Genomic DNA, 24,120 nt, shown 5'->3' with positions numbered 1-24,120 from the left:
GCAGTGCCTTCCTATTCTAGATTCACATGCTGTGCATTATTCTGCCTTTTAGTGGTCATGTCATGATAAATTCTGTATAAAGTTTTCTTTTGAAGAGTCCAGCATTGGTCAGTGCTTAATGAGTGACGGTGTTTGCCAGTGCTCGGGCCAGGCACTTATTTGTAAATACTGGCACAATTTATGAGAATATACAGCATGGTGGCATTGTGCGTGTGTTTTGTTAGTAGAGGTTATTTGTGGAACATTTAACTATTTAATAATTCTTAAAAACCTAAGTCTAGTACATTGTGACATGTGAAATTCCCCGGCACCTTATCGAAACGCCCCGGCTCTTCTCTTCCCCCCCCCCTCCCCCTAACTAAGCACTGTTGGGGTTCATCATTTAAAGTGCAAGCCTACAAATCCCTTTAACAATAGTTCCATCTTCATATCATTTATTGAAACATAAAACGTCAGAATATATTTTTACACTAACTAGTTAGAGCTCTTTACCGGTGGTCACATTCAGAATATTTGTTACGCTCCTGAGTCTTGGAAGCAAAATACCTTGGTTCTTAGGGTTTCTTAGGTGCCTACATATTGAAGGACATGGAAAATACTTGCCCAAAATACCATTGAATATTTGCCAAGTGTGATCGTGGAAAAATGTACTCACTTTACACCAAATACTTTAAAACGGAGGGGAAAAATAACTTTGGGTGCATTATACTATGGGTCAGGCCAAAGTGCAGAGTTTAGTGATGTACAGATTGAAGAAGACTGACACATTGTACACTACCGAGGAGGCACAAAGAGAACAACTCCATGAATGTGTCATAGAAGATGTGAGTCAGAGATGGAGGTGCCCAAAACACTACTTAAGAAGCTGAAGTATCCAATTACTAATGAGTGCAAGTCTTCAGAGCCGAAAATATTGGATGCTAAGACAAAAAGAAAACCTATATTGTGAAAAAGATGAATGCTGAAAAAGGCATACTGAGTCAAAACAGTAATCAAAATATACTGGTTTGCTGAAAAAGCCTAAACTGTCTTGCTCGGCTTCGAAAGAGGGTTATGACTAGAGGAACAGTAAGTAGATAGGGATAGGTTTACAAATACCTTGTTGCAAAATATTGATCGCAAATTGCGACCAGTAAAGATTAAAAAAAACTAACCTGTATGAATAGGTCAGTTCTTAAGAATCCAAATTTTAGTGAGTTGCAATCTGACGTACCTTATGAATATGAATGATGTAGGCTGTAAATTACAATTGATTATGATTAAAGGCCATCACAAGAATGGTGGCTTGCTGGGGTCAGCAGACCACTGGTCTGTGATCACATTTAAATAAAGTAAACTTTTTTTAATGTGCCCATTTTACTTAAACCTTCTTAAGTTTTGAGTGTTTGCAGTGATCCTAGAGATAACTGCCTACTCCCCAACAAGCTATTTTAGGATTCACAAAGGGGAAGGGGTCCACAAGGAACATCTTCCCTTCTGAAAATGGGTTACCACCTCTGCTTGGAGGCCAGTAACCTTTCTGTGGGCTCTTAACTGCTACTTCTGTCCTAAAACATTGATACATAAGGATAGGAATCTCTGTAACGGGATCTAACGTTATTTCCAAATAGCGATTCGTTATCCATTTCTAAGTCCTTTAAAGGAGTCAGTTATAAGTTACTCCAGAAACAGGTGTAGTACATTGCAAAACATTTTTTCAGTCTCAAATTCCAAACCTGAGAGTCTTGATGGATACTTCTACCAGCAGATTCCTCACCTTTTGAATTCCCTAAGCGTCTGTCTCGATCCAGTAATTTTTCAATAGGTCTCCCCTACCCGTAGGGGCTGTGGCTCCATCACGAGTTCACACACGGCGGCGCTCTGCGTCATCACTGAAGCGATAAAGCGCCCAGTCGGGATGCTGATAGCTATTTTTTTGTTTTGTGCCATTGGTGCGATACAGAATTCAACTCCCTTCAAGAGAATAATTGTTGTTGAACAATATCTTAGTTCCCTTATCTTATTAGGTGCAGTTTTAATCAGTTTGTCTTTGGCGTAACAATCCAGATTCAAGCTGTCAAGTCTGCAAGGGTCAGATGTCCTTTATGGACCTTCATTCCATCTGTCTCTGGTGCCTTCGATCCGACCACAGTGTCACCACCTGCGACTTCAGTCAAGAAATGCATCCCAAGACGAACAAAGAAGAAACAGCCAAGATGTTCTGGGTGAAAGTACGGCGAAAGCGCCTGGGACGTTAAAAATCTCATCCAAGATCAAAATCTGTCGCCTCAGTCTTCAAAGTCATCGAAGAGAAAACACAAGGAAAAGAGAAGACACAAATCCAGATGATCTTCAAGAAGCAAGTCACCAAAACGCCTCTCCTGGCGTCTGACCAAGAACACCCTATTGAAGATGATCCGGCTCTCCATCGACTCGGTAACTCCAACAGGCTCAGCGTGCCTGCTCCATTTGACCACACCTGGTTCCATCTAGTTTTCTACCTGTGGCGCTGATTCAAAGGCCCCAGTCTGAACGACCATACCAAGAGTTTCTAACACGTGGGACATATCCATTAGTATTCCTGATCGCCATGTTCAGTGTCTTCAACAAGGTATTGATCCCCCTCTGGTGAGTCGACTGGCCCCATGGGACAGATGGCATACTCCCTGGAATGTTCTGCGGCACCTTACCAGCAGGCGCCCCTCCTGCCGTTGCCTCAAGTGTCCTGGGCACCTACACACCTGACAAAATCAAAACACAATAGATCTCTGGCATCACAAACGATCCCGCTTAGTTGCTACCAACACTGGCCCATCAAAAATCCTTGCATCTTGTGCCCTGTCATTCTTGGAAGAACTACAGAGGCTTGTAAAAGAACAAATACCTTCTTTAAAAGGCACTGAATGCATAATGATGGGCCAAGGTTTTTAAGGGTGCAAGTGGCCTCGACACTTAACAAGGGCGTCCTGGTCTCCTCAATGGTCTTCCTCCACCTGAGGTGACATGAACCTATTTAGTGAGAAAAGAGGTAGACATGCTTGACCTGCAACTTCCATCACTGATCAAATCTAACATTGTAGAAAAATGCCCCTTTTTGCATGGGTGCCCCCCCCTCATTGCAGGCTGTGTGTTTTTGGCACACATTCCTGTGTGCCATGCCTACAATCCACTGCCATGGCATAGGTAAGCCACACCTCTAACTGGGTGCACTATACCACTGGTAAGGGTACAGGTGCATGAGTCCTGTACCCCCTACAACGTCTAAGTGCTTTCTTAGACATTGTAAGTGCAGTAAAGCCATAAAGAGTTTATCATTACGAACTCCACAGCACCATAATGGCTTTACTAAAATTTGGGACGTTTGATATCAAACTTCTCAGCACATTAAGCCCATACTAATACCAGTGCGGGATTTAGTGCCAAATGTACTTGGAGGGCATCTTAGAGATGCCTCCTGAAAAACGACCTAACTCTAGTGTCCTGGCTGCTCGCCAGACGCCACCCCCAGACCTTTTTCTGGAGCCTCCTGCTCTTGGGGTCCTGATACAGAGCACATCCTGGGCCGAGGTGCCAAGCCTCCTCCCCCAGGATGGGCAAGGTCCACGAAAGGAAAGTTTCAAATTACCGCCTTTGTGAGCTGACCCAGCCATTTGCTTCTCCCAGTTCTGACCTCCCCACACTTTGGGCAGGAGAATAGGCAGAAAAACCAAGCTAGGAGGAGAGGGGTGCCCATCTTTACCAATCCCACCCCTCAGAGGGGAAGGCGAAGCACAACTCAGTACCCCACCATCTTGAAGATGGGGGGACCCAGACAACCAGAGTGAGGCTTATCGCCCACTCCCTCCTACTAGAGGCTGGCATAATAGGGGGTGTACCTACTCCAAGGAAGGGACCCTTTGTTCCCTACCTGAAACGCCCCGAAATCTAGTATTTAGGGGCAACCCTGAACCTTGCTTCTGCAACAAGAAAGGGCGAGTGTTGAATCATGCTGAAGGAAAAAGAGGACACCAACTGACTTGGCCCCAACCCTATCAGTCTGTCCCGACCTCCTCCAGCGGAATCCCGGTGTGTCTTACAGCCAGCAGCCCCCCCAGAACCCGGAGGACCTGTGCTGCCTTCCCTGAAAAGACTGTTGGTGAGCAAATCCGGTGCTCACGGGAGACACTCTGGCTCCGGTCCAATCACCAAGTCTGCTCCCAAGGCTTGGGTTAGAATGGACCAACACCAGGAGGAGGTCTCCCCGGCAACCATGTCCTGGGATCTCGTGATCCTGGCCCTACCTCGATTTTCCCGACAACGCCTGCAGTCTCTATCTGGAGGATCCCCCGCAACCGGAGCTGGTAAGGAAAACCCAACACCAAAAGACACCCCTGCACCAGCTGCCCAACGGCCTTGGTTGACACAACGGACTGTCTCGACATCCCAACTTAGCTCTCTAACCGGTGTTCGCCTCCAGAAGATCTTGGTGCCCGATACTGTAGTTTGTTCTGACCGGACTTCCCCATTGAAGCCAACAGGGCTCTCGATGTCGATCATGCACCCTGCACCTGGCAACCCCTGTGCCGCTATTTAGGATCCCCCTTTGCACTGAGTTAAACCCTAGGAGCTTAGCTCCCACATCCAAGTGGTGTGCCTGTGAGCAGCCACCAACTGGAGGCCCCCTATTGGATAACATTGAGCCTCAGCACTCTGGCCCCAGCCTACCGGCCCGCTTTCCTGAGATCCTGTGCTAAAGTCACCTTGTCCTGCAGCCAGCGACCTTCAGAACCCCTGGGAGGACAGACTGTCTTCAACAAAGTGCGGATCTCCTGTGAACAGCAGCTCTGTTAAAAAGAAACTCCTAAGACAGACTCTGAGCCTGCTGAGGGCAAACAAACCCGACGCCTGGAACCATCACTGCACCAGTCGCCTTCGGCCCAAGTTCCAGTCGCCCACCGGTCTCAGCGAGGTCCCCCAACGCTCCTGAGTTCGAGTCCACAGTGGGATGACCCCTCCAGGACTCCCCGACGTCGCCTGTGCACGGAGCGAGGCTGCAGCTAAAATCCAAAACCGGCAACTCCAATTGAAAATTGGGCCCCCAACGCCAAAACAGCACCCACACCCAGCTGCCCCTGCACCGCTGCGGGTGCACCTTGTGTGCTAACTGTGGTCCCCCTTTGCCCTGAACCTAACCTTGTGGCCTGCTCGTGAGCAGCCAACAACTTGAGGCCCCCTATCCCCCATTGGATAACATTGGGTCTCAGCACTCTGCCCCCAGCCGCCCTAGTGCCGCTGAAGGTGTTCTGAGTGCATCCTTGATCCCGGGGAACTCTGTTTCTAACCCCAGAAACCAACTCCCACAAACTTGTACTTACCTCCAAACCGTTCACTTAATTTCTCTCCCTAGGAATACATTGACTATTTTTCCTTGAAAAATCTTTAAAGTGTGGAGTTGGTTTGTATGAAACACTGCAAATGTACAAAAAGTGATTTATTTCCCTTTTCTTTAGGAAATGTCCCAGTGTGATATCTAGGCATATCACACTGAGTAGAAAAAGTAGCTTAAAAAGTTAGCTAAAAAGTAACGTACAAAGTAATCTGTAAAGTAACTGAAAACTAATTGTGAAACATGGACTTACCTGTAATTCAATCAACTGCATTTGAACCTGCATTAAACTGTAAAACATTGCATATGATTTTGCAGATATTTCACTTAGGTGCACCAGACTTGGTTCTAGAAATAAAATAACTAAATGATATTTTTGATACAAACAAATTGGTCTGCGTTCAGTCTTTGTGTGTGAAACAAATGCTTAACACTACCCTCTGATAAAGCCTTACTGCTCGTCCACACTACCGCAAATAGAGAGTAAGGTACTATCTACTTTTACCTCTGCCTACCTTTGGGGTTCCACTGGACACTGTGCACACTATACCTAATTTTGGTATAGTATATTGTAAGAAAGTGGCTCTGTATATACTGTTCCCAAATTGGTACAGTGTGCACAGAGTCCACAGTCCCCAGAGGTTTGGCAGAGGCTAAAGTTAGATATAACCCTACACTCTAAAGTGGTAGCTTGGTTGAGCAGTAAGGCAGTATCAGAGGACAGTGTAAAGCATTTGTTGTACACACTCAGTCAGCAAATGGTCTCACACACACTCAAGAACTGAGCTCTAGGCCAATGGTTTGTATATAAAAATATATGGTTGTTTTATTTTAGAACCAACAATGGGTATCAAAATATACTTTCTCAGAATGAGATGCTTTAGTTAAATACTTTTCAATAGGCAATAGACTTTTGAATGCAACAGTTACAGTTGTTGCAATAGGCAACACAATTGCAGACACAATTGTACATTGAGCTCAATGGGAAGTTGACACTTAGAAACTTTTTCACATAGAATCACCAATGTTATCCTATGGGAGGAAATTCACTTTGCAGGTAAGTAGGGTTATTGTTACTTTTTCTTGCTCAGTGTTGGATCCTGGATCCAGCACTGGTGCATCTCCTGTAAACAGTTGAAAGAATGCGTTTTTGTTATACAGGCGATTTTTAACGAATATTTGTAAGTTTGCAAAATCGACAGAAGAATTTCTGGCAAAAACCAGGCAATGTTATCCTATGGAGGAAAATCAAGTTAGCGGTAAGTACGGTGTAATTACTTTGCAGGGTCAGTGTTAGGCACCAAGATCCAGCACTGGGGTCTCTCCTGATAGCAGGTGAGTAAATTTGTTTTCGTTATTCGGCCGATTTTAGCTGAATATTTTAAAGTTTCAGACTTTCAAGTTTGAAACCAGTCAATGTTACCCTATGGAAGAAAAGTGAGTTATCGGCTTTTGGGTAAGTACTCGACTGGCAGAGTTATGGTCCTGGGCAAAGACTAGGGGTTCTTCAAGGGTCAGGTAGGTTTAGTTGTTACACCCTCAGCGCCACAGGGGCAGCCGGGTGCAGAGTGAGTTAGGCCCAATGTTATCCTATGGGAGGCAGGGGGCCCTTGGTTTGTGACTGCTGGCTAGCCGGCCACGCGGCTGTGGGAGCTGGGCTCCTGGGCACTTACTCAGGGCAAGTGGGTAGTACATTAGAGTAGAGGTTGCACTGCCAGGGGCACGCGGGCGGCTGGGTGCAGGGTGCTTTTGAGCCGTCGGGCGCCCAATGGATTTCAAAGGAGAAGCTCAAGGACAAACAAAGGCTGCAAGCTCGAGGAAGAAGATTTTTCAGATGCGACCACCACTTCAAGAGGTAAGTTGGGCAGTTGGAGGATAGGTAGGTACCCAGAAGTTGGGCACAGGGGGCCGCCGGGTGCAGGGGTGCCTTTTGGCATCGGGGAAATCTTACCCTCTACTGTTCGCGGTTGGAGGGGTCCCTGGTTCTGAGGCTGCAGGTGTCAGGAGCGTCAAGGTGGGTCCTTGGGTGCTGGATTCGGGTTCAGTTGTGGGGGGACGTCCTTGTGGTCTATGTCCACTCTGGCACAGGCCAGGCTTGGCGGGTGCAGAGTGTGCAAGAGTTGCGGTTCATGGCTGATGACAGGGGCTTGTTACTTGCTTTGAGCAGTACCACTGCTCGTGGGAGTCCCAGTTAGTCACAAGGCAGTCGGGTCCTCCAGGGTTTTTGAGGTTGCTGACCACTGAAGACGCCGTAGCCTAATCCTGATTGGGCAGGGCTCCCCATCTTCAAGATGGCGAGAGCCCGGGGATGTGCTTCACCTCGCCTCCCCCACCTGGGAGGTGGGGTTAGCAGAGGCTGGCACACCCACTTTCCTCACTTAGCTTTTCCCGCCGGTCATCCCGCCAGAGAGAGGGTCAGGACCGGTGGAGGCCAGTTGCTGAGTACAGCAAGTGGCCTGGAGAAGCTCACAAAGGCGGCATGCCTTTGAAGCTTCGCTTGCCCATCCTGGGGGAGGAGACCTAGCACCTCGCCCAGGATGTGCATTGTTGCAGGCCCAGGAGAGCGGGTGGCTCTCTCTACCCAGGGGTCCAGCAACATGTCTGCTGTGTGGCAGCCCCTCAGACAAGATGTGGATTGTAGGTTAGGTTCAGGGGGCAAATCTAAGTTGCCCTCTGTCGTGCATCTTACAGTAAATAACACACTGGCATCAGTGTGGGTTTACTGTGCTGAGACGTGTGATACCAAACTACTCAGTCTTCAGTGTAGCCATCATGGTGCTGTGGAGTTTGTGTTGACGACCTCCCAGCACCACATACTCTTAATGGCAGCACTGCACTTACAGTGCCTAGGAATGGACCTGGGTACCGTAGGGGCACAGAGCTCATGCACCTGTACCCACACCACTGGCATAGGGCACCCAGCTAGAGGGGTGACTGAGGTATGCCAGGGCAGTGTGTGTTGTGGGCATGGCACACAGGGATGTGTGCCATGTCGACTCTGTTTTGTTCTGCACCGAGACACTCTGCCTGCAAAGGCAGTGTGTGCGCGTCAGGGTACAGGGCCTCTAAGGGTGGCACAATCAGTGCTACTGCCCTTAGGGGCCTTCTCTGGTCACAAGGCCCTGGGTACATAGGGTACCATTTACCAGGGGATGACGTGACCAGAGATACCAATTGGGTTTTGGCTGTTAGGCAGTTTTTAGGGAAGGAACACAGGCCCTGGGCACCTGATTGGCAGGAGCCCCGGGCACACCAAGGAAAAGTGCATCAGTTATCAGGCAAAAAGTGGGGGGGTTACTGCAACAGAAACCCACTTCCTTACATATATACAGTCAGATCCCTACAGTTACCTTCCTCACAGAAGGTAACTATTTGTTCTTTAAGTTAGCTAGAATAGCTTTACTCAAAAAGCCATTGTAATTTGTTATTCTGCATACTTCCAGTATTTGATTTGGTTCTTTAAAAATTCCTTGTTTTGTCCTGGGGAAGTCGACAAAGAAAGCCACTTCAATGCTTATCAACTAGTCTAATCAATCCCCAAAAAATGCTTAGATTTATTTGTACTCAATGGTTCTTTGTACTTGACTGGCTAATGCTCTTATAAATTGTATATTCGTAGCTGTAGATGCACATGCTGTGCATACTCTTGCCATCTAGAGTTAGGCTCAGACGTGTACAGCTTGTTTTTATTCAAAGAAGTTGTTTTGAGTCATGAGGTATAGTGAATCCACTAATCTCTGGCAATGCCCATGGGCTTCTGCGCCAGTGTTAGTTTTATCTCTCCTATTGGGCTCAGACATGTCTTTTTAAGCTCCAGTTTGACCCCTCATGGTGTTCTCGCTGGGCCCTCAGATCTGGTACTCTCTAGTTGAAACGATTCTGCATACTTGTCTGTCCCTACCACTGCATACTCTTTGACTCTGTCCCGCAGTTGATGACATAAACAATTCGGGGCTCTGACTCTTGGACTACCATCACTTAGCAGACCAAGAATGTCCATGTGATGGAAATGACAGTGTTAAATTTCTGTCCCACTTGCCACACACAATATCTGAGCCAGACCTGCATAAAGATAGTAACCTCTGTTTGGGTCACCATTGAGAGGACTCTTCTGTGGCGTGCCTTACGTTTCAAACTAGATGCTTCAGAATCGACTGGTGCATAGTTTCAGCTTCCATGGCACATCGTCTGGAGGCAGAAGTTACTCCTGACCTCTTCATTGAATGAGGCTAACTGCAGCTCTTTGGTAAGCGAGACTAACTGCAGCTCCCAGATGTTTCCAGGTCAGAGATGGAAGTGGCTATCTTGTCGGAGAGGGCTGATTCAGAGGCCAATTTTGGAGCAGAGGGGCCCCTACTGGTTTATAGCCTGCCGCCGAAGGTTGCAGCAGTGAGTACCACTCTTTTGCATATCACTCCGGAGAGTCACCAGCTTTCGAGCTCCTGTGCCTTATGCAATGCCTCTGGTCTGCACCAAACATCCAAGCTGGACCCGATTCCCTGTTCCCATTCAGTGTGTGTCTTTCTAGAATACTCGTGCGTCCACCGCTGATATGGCTCCAACTCAAAAGACGTGCCCTCGGCCACAGACTGTGCCAAAGCACTCTGAGCCAAAACACACCCAGCCACAGCATTTGGAGCCTAGACACACTGACTCCAAGCCTTTGAAGCCAAGATCTACTAAGTTGCAGCACTCTGAGCTGAGACCCAAAGACCCCAAGCACTCTTCAGCAACCAAATTCTCCAACGGCTCCAAGAACACCTCATTGCCAGACAACAATGCATTCTCCAAAAGCCTGGCGCTGGTCGGATCCTTGCCAAGCCATCTATGGACTTCGTTCCTCACAACAGGAAACTGACTTTTGAGGAGGTCCTCCTCCCTCCTTTGGAGCAAACTTCAAAGGAGCTTAAGCTACAGGATAGTAGCACGTCTCCTCTGCCACCTGTCCCTTCCTATCTTCTTCTTCCTCCTCTTCCTACCTATCCTCTGTTGCCTCTGGATTCTCAACATTCCCCGCAGGGTTCCGCGAATTCTGGACAGTCCAGGATCGACTTATTCTCCTCCAGGGGATACTCATCAATAGTCATAATCTATGAATAATCCCCGCCCACGTGCGGGATCCCGGAGCATATAGAAAATACATATATATGCATATGTGAAAACATATACATGCAGCCTAAAATGTTTCAAACATGGCAATGCTGAAATTACATAGGTTTGCATTGGAGTACCCCCTAACCCATAAGGAAAAAAGGAAGCACTAAGCCAATTGTCACACAACAATGCTTTATTGCCATAAAGCAAACTTATAATTGCAGGCATTTGCCTGTAGTCTGCAGTAGGATATCAAGAAAATAAAGTAAACTGACACCTTGCCTTTAAGGCATTAGAGTAGGGGGACCGTGCCTTTAAGACCTGCAGGAGACCCCTTGCTCCCATGATGCACCACAGGTGGCAGTTAGGTCAGTTCTTTTTTCCGGCTCCTTCTATGTGGATCCTGGAGCTTGAGCTCTTCAGTTTTTTGACTGAAAGTTTTTCACTTCAGATTTTTTCAGACAATTCGACGTTTTCTGGCTCCTGAAAGCTTATTCTGCTGGTTTCCTGAATAATTTCAATTTTTTTCCAGTCAGAATGCCTGCTTTATTCAGGAAATGCCCTTCCTGTGGCAATAAGATGGCACTGGCGCATCCACACTCTGTGTGTATTGTGTGTCTGCCAACTTCACACAATCCTGACGGGTGCCCCCTCTGCCAGAAATTTTCCAGGCTCAGTCTGTGCGATAGAGAGCGCATTAAGCTGCATGCCCAGCTGGAGAAGGAAAGAAGCCGTTGTGAAGGCGACCTTTCATCCTTAAAACCACCCTCTTCAGCTAGACGACTTCAGAAACGGCGACATACCACCTCTCCTGACCCCAGGAAGACCAAGGTTCCAGAATATTGGCCGTCGACGTCGAAGGCACTGTCTAAAAGACCCAGGACTACTTCTGCGTCAAGAGATTCATCTTGACGTCGATTCTCCGCCGCATACAAGTCGGCGTCGAGGCACAGCCCTTCGGGCTCGAAGGCTGTTAGTCCGATGAGATCCGGACAGTCTCCGTCGACGTCGAGGCTTCCGTCGATGTCGAGACACTCTCCGCCGACCTCGAGGGGGTCAGTGTCGAGAGCTGCGACGACTTGTATCTCGCCGCAAGTGGGTCGATCGACGTCACAGCATTCGACGTCTAAGATCAACCTCAACTTGACGTCATAGAAGGTCGACGTCGACGTCACCAGCTCGACGGCGAAGGTCGACGTCACCAGCTCGACGGCGAAGGTCGACGTCACCAGCTCGACGGCGAAGGTCGACGTCACCAGCTCGACGGCGAAGGTCAAGGTCTCCGCAACGCTGTAGGCGATCGGCGTCGAGGGCGGAGCGGCATTCCCAGCAATCGGCACCGATGGTGGCACAAACATCATCGACGTCGAGACGTTCGACGTCGAAGGATAGAACTGCAGCGGCCACGGAGAGGATTAGAGCCAGATCTAGATCTTCAGGGGATCGCTCATCATCTCCAGGTCTACATATCGTACAGATTTCTCCGGAGAAATCACCTAAGGCTCCAGAGAAGTTTGGACTTTCACCTCGCTGGTTGGAGAATGTGGGTACAGGTGACTGCAGAAGTCCGGGCTTGGACTATTCTTGCACGTACTCTCCCTCCAGGATTTCTCTGCGTAGAAGCAAGTCTCCTCCTGGTAGGCTAAAGTCACCGTCTCCATGCCGGTCCCGATCCAGGGATCGTCCTTCCTCTCACAGAAGGCCAAGATCTCCTTCTAAACACAGATCACGGTCCAGGGCTCATCACAGTGACCGTCCCCACAAGAGGCGACGCACTAGATCACCCACCTGGTCTTCCTCCACAAAGTCCTCGGTCTGGGACTATTCTCCGACCTTTTCCTCTACACCTCCATCACGAGTGTCTCCTATTGATGACATCGCTACTTTCTCTGACGTCCTGGGTAGAGGTGCGCAGAAATTGAACATCACGCTGCACACCCCTCTGGCTCCCACATCAATTATATTTGATACGTTACATCCCCGTTCAGCACCCAGACCTTTGCTGCCGTTGGTGCCAGGACTGTTGGAGCCAGCTATGGCCACATTTCTCACTCCTTCTACGGTGGGCTCTGTGCTTTCAAGAATCGCTAAGAAGTATAAGGCTCCTGCCGAGGATCCCTTATTCCGAAGAGCGGGACCCTCCAGCGGACTCCGTTATTGTGGCGGCTGCCATGAAGTCCCACTCTGCGTCTGTTTCCTCTTCTGTCCCCCCGGAGAAAGACAGTAAGCAAATGGATTCCTATGGCAGGAAGAGGTGCAACACTTCTGCTTCATACATGAACGTGGCTAGTGCTTCAGTCCCCTTCTGGGGCGTTATGATCGCGCACTTTGTGATTCCCTCTCCAGATTTGCTGAAAAACTGCCAAGGGAAGACCGACAGGATTTCAATGAATTTCTCCTTGAAGGTGGGCTTGTAGCCAATCAGATCATAAGTGCGGCTGCTGATGCTTCGGACCTCGCCGCACATGGCTACTCCCATGGCGTATCCTTTCGGCGCTCAGCCTGGCTGCGGCTAACGGGCCTCAAGCCCGATGCTCAAAAGAAAATTCTTAATTTGCCTTTTAACGGGTCATCCTTGTTTGGGGCTCACGCTGATGACCAAATGAACAAGATGAAAGCAGAGATGGACAACGTTAAAGCTGTTGGGCTGGAAAAGCGCAAGGAATATCGGAAGCGCTTTCGTCAAGGCGACAAGCGCGCTTTTCATCAGCGCGTTCAAACACCCCAATTGTCCTCTCAGAACCAGCAGAGGTCCCAGTTCCAACAAAGGGGTTGTGGCAGAGGAAGAGGGAACGCAAAGCAACAGTCCTCCATCAAGCAGCCCTCCAAGCAGTGAGGTCTTACTTCCTCCGCGCCCGTTCGCCACTCCGGTAGGAGGAAGTATCAGTTTTCACCTGGAAGAGTGGGAAGCTATCACAAGAGACAGATGGGTGCTGATTATTGTACAGCATGGCTACTTGCTGAGGTTCAAGTCTACCCCTCTGCAAGTATCCCCACGGAGGCAGCACCTTCCTCAAATTCAAAATCGGCTTTTAATGGACGAAGTAGCTACTCTCCTCTCCAAGAACGCCATAGAGGAAGTACCTCCCCTGCAAAGAAATCCAAGGAGTATACTCCCGGTATTTTCTAGTTCAAAAACAAGGAGTAGTCCAAGAGTACAGACCCATTCTCGACCTGCGTCTGCTCAACGGATTTGTCAAGAAGGAAAAGTTCAGAATGCTAGCCCTGCATCAAATCTTCCCGCATCTTCATCAGGGAGACTGGATGTGTGCCATCGACCTATAGGATGCCTATTTTCATATTCCTGTCTCAGTGAAACATCAAATTCCTCAGGTTTTAGATCTCTCGTCAGCACTAACAGTACAGAGTTCTGCCGTTTGGCCTCAAATACGCCCCACGGACATTCTCCAAGTGTATGGCGGCGGTAGCTGCCTTCCTCCGCAAACGGAAGATCTTCGTCTATCCCTATCTAGACGACTGGCTCCTGAAGAGTTCCACTCCTGTTCGACTTCAGAGCCATCTCTCGTTCTGCCTCAATCTGCTACAGTCGCTGGGATTACAAGTCAACTACAAAAAGTCGGTCCTCAATCCCACTCAGCGGATTCACTACCTGGGCGCCTCTCTGGACTCCGCAAAGGCAAGCGTGTGTCCTTCGGAGGAGAGGTTATTATCCATGCTTCAGAAATGCCACACACTTCTCGACACTGCATTCCCCACAGCCAGGCAAGTGTTGTCACTTCTGGAGTCGATGGCTTCGTGCATTCACATTGTGCCCAATGCACGTCTTCACATGCGTCCTCTACATCAAGAGCTAGACGATCAGTGGTCGCAGAGGTCTGGTCACTGGGAAGATCTGATCTCTCTTCACCAAGCCGCCAAAGACTCCATCAGATGGTGGATGAAACGCTCCCATCTGCTTCACGGCGTCCCCTTCCATCAGACGCCTCCGACACACAGTGGTCACAGATGCCTCCATGCAGAGCTGGGGTGCTCGTATGGACCAGCTTCAGGTACAAGGTCTCTGGTCCAATACCGAAAAGAGTTATCACATAAACTTCTTGGAGCTACGAGCAGTCCATCTGGCTCTCAAATCCCTGTATCCGTCTCTCCAAACCAGCCACGTTCAGATTCAGACAGACAACACAACAACTATGTTCTATCTGAACAAGCAAAGAGGCACCAGATCATGAGACCTATCTCTGAAAGCTCAGTCCATTTGGCGGTGGCTACTGGCGAGAGGCCTTTCGATCATCGCTGTTCACCTGCCAGGGACCCTGAACGTGCAGGCAGACTGCCTCAGCAGAGACTTCGTCGAAGCGCACGGCTGGGTGTTCAACGAAGACGTCGCCCAAGAGATCTTCCGGCAGTGGGGAGTACCGGACATCGACCTTTTCGCAGACGCGGCAAACAAAAAATGCCCCGTCTTCGCCTCCAGGTTTCCCCAACAGAGATCTCAGGGGAACGCACTTTTGATCAGCTGGTCGCGGACATTGCTGTACGCTTTTCCTCCTCTCCCTCTCATCCCAGCGATGATACAGAAATTGTACAGGACCAGAACGCGGATGATCCTTATAGCTCCGGAGTGGCCCCGCCAGTGGTGGTACCCGGATCTACTCCAGCTGTCTGAGGTGCCACACCGGAGATTTGCCGAACTTACTGACCAAGAACCAGGGGAGAGTGTTCCATCCCAACCTCCCCTCTCTTCGCTTGACGGCATGGCTCCTGAACTCATCCAGTACGGATATTTAGATCTTCCGGCGGACTGTATGAACATTCTTCGAGAAGCAAAAACACCCTCCACTAGGAAGTCTTATGCCTTCAAGTGGAAGAGGTTCTACATTTGGTGTAGCGATAACATCCTTGATCCAATCCAGGGTCAAGAACAGGTTATTCTCCCCTACTTATTGCACTTGGCAAAGTCTGGTTTAAAGTATACATCTATCAGAGTCCACTTAGCTGCTATCACAGCTTATAGTAAATCTCCTACCCAGGCCTCATTCTTCCAGATGCCGGTAGTCAAAGATTTCCTAGAAGGGCTTAAGAAAGTATTTACACCAGTGAGGTCTCCTTTTCCTCCCTGGGAACTCAACATTATTCTCTCTAAGTTGATGGGAGCTCCTTTCGAACCTATTCATAAGGCATCCTTGCAGCATCTGACCTGGAAGGCTACCTTCTTAGTAGCCATCACTTCTGCCCGCAGGGTAAGTGAGATTCAGGCCCTCTGCTGCAAGGAACCTTACACTGTGTTCCATGCCAATAGAGTGGTACTACATACTCATCCGAACTTCCTGCCCAAGGTGGTCTCGGATTTCCACAATAATCAGGTTATCACGCTGCCCACTTTCTTTCCTCAGCCAACCACTCCCCCGGAGAGAGCTTTACATTCTCTAGACCTCCGGAGGGTATTGAAATGTTATCTTGCTAAAACCCTTTCGCTTAGAAAGTCTGACAGGCTTTGTCAATTACGGTCCAACAAATACCGGGCTGGCTGCCTCCAAGAGGTCTATTTCTAGATGGATTGTTACATGTATAGCCTCGTCTTATCAACTGTCTCACAAGGTTCTACAGGTTCGACCAAGAGCACACTACTAGAGGGAAAGCTTCTACTGTAGCTCTCCTTCACAACGTTCCCATGTCTGAAATTTGCAAAGCGGCTACATGGCGCTCCATACATACCTTTACACGCCATTATTGCCTAGATTCAGACGCACAGGCCGACGCCCAGGTGGGGCAGGCCTCTTTGAGGAATTTGTTTGCATAACTGCTATGCTAATGTGATGTTAATGCATGTTTTAGATGCTATATTGCTTTTCCGCGAGACTTTGGGTATGGGCTTGCTACTCTATTCATGGATTATGACTATTGATGAGTATCCCCTGGATGAGAAGGATTAGTTACTTACCTGTAATCCTAGTTCTCATCCAGGGGTATACTCATCAAAGTCATAAGCGACCCACCCACCTCCCCGGACGAGCATTTCTCCTCAAGTTATTGTTTATTGATTGCAGATCTACTCAGGTGCGAGTGCACAGTCAAAAAGAACTGACCTTACTGTCACCTGTGGTGCATCATGGGAGCAAGGTGTCTCCTGCAGGTCTTAAAGCAAGGTCTCCCTACTCTAATGCCTTAAAGGCAAAGTGTCAGTTTTCTTTGTTTTCGTGATACTCTACTGCAGCCTACAGGCAAATGCCTGCAATTACAAGTTTGCTTTATGGCACTAAAGCATTGTTGTGTGACAATTGGCTTAGTGCTTCCTTTTTTCCTTATGGGTTAGGGAGTACTACAATGCAAACCTATGTAATTTCAGCATTGCCGTGTTTGAAACATTTTAGGCGGCATGTATATGTTTTCACATATGCATATATATGTATTTTCTATATGCTCCGGGATCCCGCACATGGGTGGGGATTATTCATAGATTATGACTTTGAGTATACCCCTGGATTAGAACTAGGATTACAGGAAAGTAACTAATCCTTACACCCCTCCCTATAGTCCCCAGACCTCTCGGATGATTGATGCTGACCCCCGGTTGACACTGCCCCTTATTTATAATCTTTGAAACCTTCACCCAAGATGATACCAGATGATACCACCTAGTGCCGCAAGTTCTCACACAGAGTGGCCACCTTCCCTAAAATGGAAATGCATTTCGAGCCCCAGGAGGCTGCTTTAATCACGAAAACCATCTCCTCCACACAACCCTTCCTCCAATATCTCCTGATGCTCAAGGGCATGCTTAAACTTGTGGAGCACATCTTTAGGGCGCCCTTGAAGGTGCAAATTGTCCTGCCTGACGTAGACAAAGTACAAAGGCTCTGCCATCAACACAGCCTATGTCAGGGGCCAGCTACCTCTCAATTTCTTAGTGGTACATGCTCCCTCCGGACTGAGAGAGTAAGAAAATAGATGCCAGTGGCAGTTTTGCAGCACAGTCTGTCACATTGGCGTATTGGCAGTTCCACAGGTCTTCACTCCCGGTACGACTGAACCCACTGGGATCAGATGGAGTTAGTAACAGAACGAAAAATCATCTCCTACACTATAATCTGCAGCACTTTTTAGTGGTTGTGAGATCTTATGTTCTTTGCGCGGTGGGTTTTTGAATGTTTTGTTTTGGGGGATGATACCAGCTGAGACTATTCTTAAAGCTGAAAATGTCATTTCCCCTTTCTTGAACAAGAGTGGTATTCCAGGACCATGTTTACTCCAGAGATTCCTTCAGCTGTCCTTGGCACTTCGAAATAAAAAAGAAATAGAAAAAAAAACTGTATTCTGAGATGTTTGCTCTAACATAGCACTAGAGAGCAGAATACTTCCAGAGTGCCAGGGACAACCAAACCAAGTCCCTTAGAATAACATTGTCTGTTGGGCCAGTGTGTGAAAGAAATCTAGTGCTAAGGAGGCAAACGGACATTGAGGTCCTATCTTGACACAGGAAGCTGCTCATACCTTCTGTTTTTTAGTGTAAATTAGTTTTAATAGGTTTTTTTATACCCGCCAAGTAGTATAGTAATTGGCTTTATCTGATGGAGACTGTTAGTTGTAGATTCCTTACCTTAGAATTTCTAACAGGTGTCAGTCTGGATTCAGATTTTTTTCTGTAGCAATACCCCTACGTGACTTAGTGGTCGCCGGGATGACTTTGCTACGCCTACTTAGCCGCCACCCCTGCGCGCTGACGTCCGTTTTCTTTTTCTAAACCAGCCTAGCACAGATCCGGCTACCCCTTAGCTGGTTTTTGGCTAACTTTTTTTCAACTTATGTCGACGTCCTTTTGAGTCTTGGACTCCTGGTGGGCGAGGGATGTCCCAACATCTGACCGGCTTTAAGCCCTGCTGCTCCTGTCTCACGATTATGTCGAAGGCTTTGACTCCATGCCTCCCACTCTTTCCAGTAGCTGGAGCGTTCCCTGCTCAACTCAGTTTTACAAGGCCTTGCATCTCGTTTTTGGGCAGCCTGACTCCACCGCTGTGCCTTTAGGCCCTGTGGAGTGATGCCAGCGGCTCTGGCGCTGGAGGGCCAGAATGATCCAGGCCTGTATCCGGATAGATGCCGGTTGATCTCACTCTACCTTCCCTGGTGCCGATCTCGACACCCCCTGTGCCGGCTGTTCTCCCGGCCAACACAGTCCCCATCCTCATCCCCGAGTCGGACACGGAGCAGGGCCGACGTCAGAACCAATGCTGGAGGGTACTTTTGTTCCCTTGTTCATCTCTGGTGTTCCCTATCAACCAGAGGCTGGTGATGGGGACTGGGAGGGGTCGCTAGACCCTTTAGCCGACCAACTGGAAGAACCGGACTGGCGAGAGGACCTGGGTAATGCCAGTGGTCTGGACACCTCTCCAAACACTGGTTTGCTTTCTCCCCTTACCATGGCTACGGAGGAGAAAGCATCCTATGCTGTGGTGGTGGTAAGGGTGGCCAAGATCCTTGGCTTTGAGCTCCCTTCAGTGGCAGTCAGAGCTACCCTCCTGACAGAGGTGCTTCATCCTGCGACTTCTTCCTCAGAACCCCTATTGCCATTCAATGAAGCCCTTACTGATGTCCTACTGGGAACTTGGTCCAAGCCCAGCACAGGGGCTCCTGTAGAGAGGATAATTGACCGTCGCCACTGCCAGGCCCTGGGCAACCCTTGTTCCTGATCCAATACCTTTCCCCTGAGAGCTTGGTGGTCCAAGTCTCTTCTAAGAGCATGTTCCCTTCTGCTCCTCCAGATAGGGAATCCAAGAAGCTGGACCATCTTGGAAAGCGAATGTTCTCTTCCTCCAGCTTGGCACTGTGGTCTGTGAATACTGCATGCCTCTTGGGCCGCTACTCCCATATCATCTGGGATACGGTTGCTCAGGTGCTGCCTCAGTCCCCGTAGGAGGCCTGGGCCGTTCTTTCCCATGCAGTTGCGAATGGGAGAGAAACAGCCGAATTTGCCATTCGGTGTGGACTGGATACCACTGACTTACTGGGCGTTACAATTGCCACATCTGTAGCCCTTAGAGACTACGCCTGGTTGAGGACACCTGGCTTTTCGGAGGATGTCCAGTCAACCTTGATGAACATGCCCTTTAATGGCCGTCATCTTTTTGGCTTGAGCGCTTAAGAGACGCGAGCTACAGCCAGGTGTTTGGACCTCACTGTCTTCCCGTCCACTCCGGTCTGCTTTTCGTTCCTTTCCGGAAAGTTCGCCCAACCACATTCGTTCAGTCTAGCCACCGGTTTCCGCGAGCTGCCCCGCCTCTGCGTGGCTGCAGACGTGGGACCCAGCATTCTTGCAGGCTAGCAGGCGGGCCAGTCCACCAGCTCCCCTCCTACCACTGCCTCCAAATCTTACTAGTCCGACGTTCCAGGCCTGTCTGCAGCCAGTTGGAGGCAGGATTCGCCATCACCTTCTCCACTGGCAATCCATCACGTAGGACAGGTGGGTTCTACAAATCGTCCACAGGGTCTACTCCCTCCCCTTTGAGACTAACCCCCCCCCCCCCATCCATGCCACCGTCTTACGATTGCATGTTGGATGATCATTTGGCACTTCTCTGCCAGGAATTCTCTGATCTTGAGGACAAGGGAGGGTCCCTGCGCCAGAAGTAGGTCGTGGTTGCTCTTCCTGCTCCTTTCTGGGGCCTAAGAAGGACACATGCCTGTGTCCTATTCTAGACCTAAGGGCCCTCAACCGCTTCCTCTGGAAGAAGTTCAAGATGCTTACGTTGGCTCAAGTCCTGTCTGCCCTCGACTCTGAAGACTGGATGGTGGCGCTTATTTCCACATTCCCCTCCTGCCAGCCCACAGACACTATCTATGGTTCATGGTGGATCACAAGCACTTTCAGTTCACCGTGCTCCCCTTTGGCCTTACCAATGCCCCTCGGGTGTTCACACAGGTGATGGCGGTATTCGCAGCTCATATGCGCAGATTAGGGGTTCCAGCCTTCCCCGACAACTGGCTGTCGAAGGCAGGCACGCCCCTTGTTGTCGTCTCCCACCTCCAGACTACGGGGGCCCTCCTGCATTCGCTGGGGTTCACTATAAATGTGCCGAAGTCGCACGCGATTCTCTCTTGGACACTCCCTTTCATCGGAGCTGTTCTGGACACTTGCAGTTTCAGGCCTATCCTCCCGAACTGCGAGTCTGGGATATTCGGTCTATGATACAGATGTTTCAGACTCTCTCCCGGATTTCGATGAGAATGACTGAGTCTGCTGGTGCCTCAAGGCCTCCTGCATCCTGCTGGTGGATCATGCAAGGTGGCAAATGCGGGCTCTGCAGTGGGACCTGAAGTTCCAGTGGGCGCAGCATCAGGGGAATCTTTCAGACTATGTCCAGATCTGAGGGGACTGCGAAACAGTTGCAGTGTGGTTAACGAACCATGATTGGGTGTGAGGCAGATCCCTCTCCCTTCCCCTACCTGGGAGAGGCAGAGATCAGAGGTGTCTGGTCTCCGGTGGAGTTCAGGCTCCATATCAACCTGCTGAAGCTCCAGGCAAGCAGACAGGCACTGAAGGCATTCCTTCCCTCTCTCAAGGGGAAAGTGGTGCAGGTGTTCACAGATCTCATGAGCTCCATGTGGTACTGCAACAAACAGGGCGGGGTGGGGTCGTGGGCACTCTCAAATGTTACCTTGCAGTTATCTCTGCTTTTCTTTGGCTGCCAGATCAGCTATCCTTGTTCAAGTCAAGGGCATTACTCATCTGTTTCCTCGCTCTTTTTTCATAATGCCCCAGTGGGACTTAAATCTTGTTCTCACATTTCGTGTGTGTGCTCCCTTTAAGCCTCTTCTTAATTGTCCTCTCAGGCTCCTCACACTCGAGACTGCCTTCCTTGTTGCCATCACTTCTGCTCGCAGGGCGAGTGAGCTTCAGGCTATATCTTCCAAGTCCCCTTTCTTCTCTGTGCATCTGGACAAAATGGTGCTTAGAATGCGGCCTTTGTTCCTTCCTAAAGTGGTTACACCATTTCTAGTAGGACAATCCATCAGCTTGCCCACCTTAGCACCCTTCCAAGGAGGAGAGGCTCCACCATCTGAACTGTGCGCTGTCATTCTATCTTTACCACACCAAATATTTCCAGATGGATGATCAACTCTTAGTTGGCTATGTGGGTGCCCAGAGAGGCCGGCCTGTTCAAAAGTGTACCATGTCTCGATGGGTTGTCTTTTGCCTTATCCGCTATGCTTTATTTAATAAGGATCCTCCATTGGGGTCACGTGCTCACTCCACTAGGGCTACAGCAGCAACCACTGTATTGGCATGTGGAATTCCTCTCCTTGATATCTGCCAGGCTGCAACATGGGGATCTCTTCACACATTTACCAGACACTATTGCCTGGACAGTCAAGTCAGGATGGTAGATTATTTTGCCAATTCGCTCCTCCAGGACTCTCTCGTGGGCAGACCCTCTGGGGATGGTATTCTGGGGTATCTATCCTAAGGTAAGAAATCTACAACTAACAGTCTCTTATCACATGAACGAGTTACTTACCTCCGGTAACGATGTATTTGGTAGAGACATATTTTAGTTGTAGATTCCTTACCACCCCACCCATCCTCCCTGCTCTGCAAACTGATTTCTTGGGATAGGGTCTCCCTTACAGGGCCTTAGTTGTGGCGCACCAGTGGTTAGTGTCTTTCATGGCTCTGTGCTTCTGGCATGGAAAGTCATGTCAGAACTGACGTCAGCTCACAGGGGCAGTGTTCAAGCAGGCACAGCAACGTCATTCCGGAGACCACAACAACGGACACTAAGTTGACTGATGCCACCTACTGACGCACAGGGGTATTGCTGAAGAAAAAAACTCCGGATCCAGACCGACACCTGGGGGAAATTCTAAGGTAAGGAATCTTCAACTAACATGTCTCTACCAGATAAATCATTACCAAAGGTTACTAACTTGTTCTTACAAAGTAAAAGCATGAGTTGACATTAATATAAAGAGTACTTTACTATCTCTCACTGAATTAAATTCCAAATCAACCCCTATGCTGCTCCACCCCCCACCCCTAACTCAGAGGTTTGGACTGCACTTGCTCACTAATCACAATCATGAAAGTGAAGTCGGCCCTAAAGGGAGAATCTTGGAATTTCAGTTTGAGTACCTAAATAGTGTAGGTCAGAGAGATCCAGTGGTTCAGTATCCATGGAGGTAAGCAACCAGACTGTTACAGGACCCAAGAAAACAAGTTACAGGGTAGAAACAATAGCTCGTGCCAGAAATGTATGGCCTACTAAAACTTATTAACTCTTGTTTAAAAAAACTTTTTTTGTTTTTTACACAGGTAAAATGATCACAGCAGCCTACGTTCCTCTTCCTGCATATCACAGCCTTTTTCCAGATTCCATGACCTCAACCCAGCTTCTTGTTCCAGTCCGGCGATAAATGTACAGAACTCTGCCATTTTTTGTACATATTTTTTTGAAAGGAGGATTAGTTCTTTTATTTAGGCAAAGTTAAGAAAGAAAGGTTGTATGTCATTTTGTGTACTCTTCCTGTTAAAATATATAATAAAAAAAGAATGCATTCTTTTCATTCTTCCACTGTTGTATTCCAGTTATATACAAAACATGTTCCTATTCTGCCTTACAATTAATGTACATTGATAAAGATGATGCGTAGAGGCAGTGTAGATTATTTTTAGGGCGGGGGGGGGGAGGTTGAAATATTCTTTAAACGTCATTGAAGGAAAAGTTGCATTTTTAGACATTAACCGGTTGTTCTTGGTATCAGGAAGTTAAATTTTACATTTCACTGTGTATTCGCTTTATCTAAAGACACCATAAATATAGTTTGAATATATTGAATTATAAATGGGCTACTAGAGTGTTTGTGGGAGATCCTGTTGGAACTTTGCACACTTTTTTTTATCCTAATGTGCAATAGGAAAATCCATCTAAGTAGCATCCATCTTCAAAATAAACTTTCATTAGTTGGTCATATTACCTATCTATATGCTGATCTGCTGTTGAGGATGAATGATCGATTTCAAAGTTTTTATTTCTTGATGGTACTTTTTTCAAGTTAAATATCTGTGGAAGTTTCTTTTGTAAATAGTGTTTTTGTGTCTGTGACATACCAAATAAAATTCAAACTGCATTTCCTGAAAACAGAAAAGCCTGTTGCATGCAAGTCTGAAAAACATTCAACTTGAAAAGCATAAAAATTGGAAATGCAGTTGCAATTTTGTCTGGTTGCATATAATCTTTGATCTTAAGCTCTGTGAGCTCCGAAATCTATTTTTTGGCTAATTGAGTGTGTTTGAGACCGCTTGCTATTTCTATCAAATGACTTTCGTATTGCAACTATCTTTGTAAAGAGCCACACTGAAATAAAAACTCTTAAGCGTTTTCCTATAAATGAAAACTTTTCATGATCTTTTGAAGTTGTGAGAAAGAGTAAATTGAGAGCGAATTGTTGGTTGGCTATTTTATCGAAGACCGATAGCGCACAAGAAAGAGATGACCTGTAAAACAAATTCTCCATCTCACGAATCTTTATTGAATGTGTGTAACTCTTGGATATACCCTCCTATTTGTTTCCTAGCAAAAAAATTTCAACAGAGAAAATCACTTTACAGCAAACAGATAATGACTATGTAAAGATATGCTTTCAAAGTTTAATCATTTAACAAAATGAATACAGTGTTAACCAATGAGAATATCAAAACATTTTTAAATACATGAAGCTTCAGTACTCTG

General features: G+C 48.0%; 1 protein-coding gene across 8 annotated transcripts in view; it reads left to right on the top strand.

Moving 5' to 3' along the window:
* The window catches only part of RBM39 (RNA binding motif protein 39), a 564,082-nt gene extending 540,303 nt beyond the window's left edge, over nucleotides 1-23,779 (top strand). For all 8 annotated transcript variants that reach the window (XM_085619028.1, XM_085619029.1, XM_085619035.1 and 5 more), the window contains one exon: nucleotides 22,704-23,779. In XM_085619028.1, the coding sequence (XP_085475154.1) occupies nucleotides 22,704-22,804 (101 nt within the window). In that variant the 3' untranslated portion in view covers nucleotides 22,805-23,779. The remainder of the gene's footprint in view (nucleotides 1-22,703) is intronic.
* Nucleotides 23,780-24,120: the final 341 nt, after the last annotated feature.

This window comes from Triturus cristatus, chromosome 7, assembly GCF_964204655.1.
Source record: "Triturus cristatus chromosome 7, aTriCri1.1, whole genome shotgun sequence".
NCBI lineage: Eukaryota > Metazoa > Chordata > Amphibia > Caudata > Salamandridae > Triturus > Triturus cristatus.
The sequence above is the reverse complement of the archived record's forward strand: the minus strand, read 5'-3'. Positions and strand labels throughout refer to the sequence as shown.